The 4,335-nt window shown below is 38.3% G+C and overlaps 1 protein-coding gene across 1 annotated transcript; it reads left to right on the forward strand.

The window, feature by feature from the left end:
* Positions 1-1,084: 1,084 nt before the first annotated feature.
* Positions 1,085-2,032, forward strand: LOC118908133 (olfactory receptor 2M3-like). The gene has a single exon (XM_036877182.2). The coding sequence runs from the start codon at positions 1,094-1,096 to the stop codon at positions 2,030-2,032; it is 939 nt and encodes a 312-aa protein (XP_036733077.2). The 5' UTR covers positions 1,085-1,093.
* The last annotated feature ends 2,303 nt before the right edge of the window (positions 2,033-4,335 follow it).

The raw sequence follows: 4,335 nt of genomic DNA on the forward strand, positions 1-4,335 counted from the left end.
GCTTCTCTAAATTGCACTCAGAGCAGGGAAAGACCTCACAAAAAGAAAGGGAGCCAGCCAGTGCCAGAACCACTGAGGAGAGCAGCATGAGAGAGAGAGAGAAAAAATAAATGGGTATAAAAATAGAAAATCTAAAATAAACTACTGTGTAGAGGAAGAAATCCCCTGAAAGAGTTTTACTAATGAAATGGAAGAGATTAATTCTATATAAATTTGAATAGTTTAAAGTTAAAATAGGAAAAATATATATCAATTAAAAATACTTATATGGTACAAACTATATTCCAGGTAATGTTCGTGTATTATAAATGTGTGATTTCAATTAGTCTGAGTAGAATCCTACAATATAGATATTTTCAAAATACCCAAATTTGAAGTAGAAAATTAAGCTTGGAGGAATTGTCTAAAATCACACAGAAAGATAATTTGTTCCAGATATTTGAACCACGCTCTTTCACCTTCCTTTGGCCTGCTTCTCCAGGAAAATGGCCTATTCCAGAATGTCTCATGATTGTACCTAATTTAAAGAGATGGAGTGAGTGATGGGCATATTGACTATTACCAACACAATCATTATTAGTAATAAGAATTATGTAATGGATTTACAATTGATGATTTCTCAGTGCCTTCTGTTTACCTGACATTTGACTAATTCTCTCATTTCCTTGAGAACATGTTTCTTTCTATTCTTTGATAATATTTTTAGTGTCATAGGGTGATATGTTAAGTTCCATGGAAAATCATAATGAAAAATCTCATTGACCAACAATTCATGAGTGTTCTTATGACTCTTAGTGTATTTCTGAAAGGGTAATCCTTGCTTGGTGCTTGAACTGACTGTCTGATATAATTAGATTATATGCCTTTTGAGGAGCCTCCTATGTTCTAATGATGAAATTTATTGTCTGTTAGCTATGTGCTCTATATTTAAAAATCATATCAAACTAAAAATAAGCTTCAATATTACTAGTCTACACCTGACAAAAGACAATATTGTAGGAGTGGTTACCTAGGCGAGAAGTCCTTGATATTTCCATGACACAATCTTGGCCATTTCTCACATGTTGTACTCTCCACAGTGGGCATACCCATCATGGCATGGGAGAATCAGACCTTCACCTCCAACTTCATCCTGCTGGGCATCTTCGATTACAGCCCCACCCACATCTTCCTCTTCTCGCTAGTCCTGGGTATCTTCTCAGTGGCCCTCATGGGAAACACTGCCATGATTCTCCTCATCTACCTGGACACACACCTCCACAGCCCCATGTACTTCCTGCTCAGCCAGCTGTCCCTCATGGACCTCATGCTGATCTGCACCACTGTCCCCAAGATGGCCTTCAACTACTTATCAGGCAGGAAGTCCATCTCTCTGGCCGGCTGTGGAGCCCAGATATTCTTCTATGTGTCCCTGCTTGGAGCCGAATGTTTCCTGTTGGCTGCAATGGCCTATGACCGCTATGTGGCCGTTTGCTGCCCATTACGGTACTCAGCTCTCATGAGTGAGAAAATCTGTGGTCTCATGGCAGCTTCCTCTTGGATGCTTGGCTCTCTTGATGGTATTATTGAAGTTGCAGTTGCGCTGTCTTTCCCTTATTGTGGTGCCCGGGAGATACCCCATTTTTTCTGCGATATCCCTTCCCTTCTCACTCTTTCATGCACTAACACATTGCTATTTGAAAGAATGATATTCATATGCTGTGTTATTATGCTTCTCTTCCCCGTAGCAGTCATTACTGCCTCCTATGCTCGTGTTCTCCTGGCCGTCATTCGCATGGGATCTGGGGAGAGTCGCCGCAAAGCTTTTGCCACCTGCTCCTCCCACCTCGTGGTGGTGGGAATGTACTATGGAGCTGCCATGTTCATTTTCATGAGGCCCGCATCAGATCGTTCCCCCACCCAGGACAAGACGGTGTCAGCCTTCTACACCATCCTCACCCCCATGCTGAATCCCCTCATCTACAGCCTCCGCAACAAGGAAGTGGCCAGGGCATTCAGGACGGTGCTGGGGAGGGGCCAGTCTGGGGAGTGAATCCCTTAATAATCTTTATGCTTTGCTTTCTGTAATAGATTCTTTGCTTTATTAAATTTATGTATTAATTTGTGTAAATTTATGGTTAAATTTATGTATTCTACAAATATCATTTAGTACTTAATATGTACACACCTTTACTGCTTTATAGGCAACAATGTAAGATTTATAAACTGAAACCTGTTTGCATATTTTTCAATTATTTCATATTTTTATGGTAATTTCATCATATGGCTGTTGGATGTGTATTATAGCAAACAAAAACACACAGTCTATATCTTTTTAAAAATAATACTAGTTAACAAATTATAGGTATTTGCCCATCAAAATACTCCATAGTTTCATTATGCTGATTAAAATTAGTATGTGTTTTAACATGTCATAGATTTAATGTTGGCAAAAAAGAGAATTCTGCAAAGCTCATTATATAGCTATATGTTATAGCTATGAATTTGAGATCATTATGAAAATGAATTTGTCTTAACTGAATAGAGGAAAGATTGAGGTATAGGTGTCCTGAACTTTATCTAGTGGACATTGTCCTCCTTCAGGTATATCAAAGGACTGGGAAGCCCCCAAATTTTCTTCTTATACACACATCAACCTTATAAATGTAAGACTGAAATGTGAGTATGAATCCTCAAAGTCTGGATTTTTTATCCTTAGAAATCCGGATTCTTATACAGGTAATATATTGCAATTCTATGAGAATGTGATATATTTAGTGGAGAAATGTTGGTTTTCTGTAGTCTGCATATTTTCAAGAAATATCATGTGTGAAATTTCTATCAAAATTGTTGTGATGATAATAGCCAAGCCATGATATGTAATAATTTGCATAAAAGTTTATATATAAATTATATATATATGTATATATATGCATATTGCAACATCCCCAATGTGTTAGTCTTCTTTGTTGCCTAACAAATTACCACAAATTTAGCACCCCTAAATAGCAATAATTTATTATGTGACAGTTTGAATTGGTCCCAGCAATAATTTATTATGTGACAGGAGTCCCAGTATGGCCAACCTTGATATTCTTCTCAAGATTCACAATGTAGCATCAAGGTGTTGTCTGGTGCTATACAGTTTTATCTGAGGCTTGTGGTCATATTTCAAACTCATGTGGTTGTTGAAATAATTTATTTCTATGCAACTGAATAACATATGGAGAATCTGTCTCAAGGAAGGTCTAAATCCTCTCATAAAGATTTCCAGCTGTTTCTTTCCAATCCCAAGTCATCTCCCTTAGATTACTCAAAGTGTTCTTAATTAAAGATGCACAATCTTCTTCACTTATTATATAATCTAATCATGGGAATAACACCAGGTAATGGAGATCATAGGAGATGGTTTAGGAATTTTTCTGTCAGACACAGCCATATTAGTTGCAGACTTTTATCTAAAAAGCACATACAAATGCAATTTAAATTATTACTCTTGTCATAAATGTAAGAAAACATTGCTAATGTCAAAATGATTGGATTAAATCCACTTTTTGAAATTATTTTATGGACTCTTGGTTTGAGAGGATTGTTGAAGGATGAAAGGCTAGGAGTAGAAACATATGCAATATTGAGTTTAGGTAAGGAAGGGTCTTCAGGTGCCCCCTTCCCCTCCCCTAAGGAGGTCTTGGCAAAGCCACCTGCTGAAGACATCTTCCCAAAGCTTCAGGTAAAGGGAATAAACCACGTAATTTTTACCAGAGATAGGATAGACTTTAGCACCCTCAACAAGCCAAGAAATCCAAGAATATACGCATAGAATAGATTAAGAAGAACAATTACATTTTACTCACGACACCCTTCCCCTGAGGGGACACAGCTCAGCACCAAGAGAGATCCACATGGCTTGAAAATACTCCATTGGGGACAAGGAAAAACAGAGTGAGAATATGGCTTCCCCAGTCTCCCAGGACATCACTGCATGAGAGGTCCACTTATTTTTTGACTTGCTTAGATTACTGAGATGATAAACATGGCTGAATATTCTGGGCTGTTGGAAGTAGGAAAAAGAGGTGAGAATTCACAGCAACCATCTCACAGATCTCAAAAACCAGCTTGAGTTATTACAAACTGGTTTGGGACACTTCCAAGAGGCCTATCCATGAATCCTGTGGATGGACCACTTGCAGCCCCCTCAATGGGCTGATAGTTGCCTCCATGATTGGCATGTTAGCCTCCACAGATGGCATGCATGCACTCCAATAGATGGCATTCAGGCTTGCTCTGACAGTACAGAGATATCATCATCTAGCCCAATTCTGTGATTTGAAGGAGACATGCAATCTTAAACCTTAC

The sequence above is a fragment of the Manis pentadactyla genome, chromosome 13, assembly GCF_030020395.1.
Source record: "Manis pentadactyla isolate mManPen7 chromosome 13, mManPen7.hap1, whole genome shotgun sequence".
Taxonomy (NCBI): domain Eukaryota; kingdom Metazoa; phylum Chordata; class Mammalia; order Pholidota; family Manidae; genus Manis; species Manis pentadactyla.

Excerpts from the sequence above, each read along its gene's own strand:
- LOC118908133 (XM_036877182.2), top strand. The coding sequence starts at position 1,094 with ATGGCATGGGAGAATCAGACCTTCACCTCCAACTTCATCCTGCTGGGC.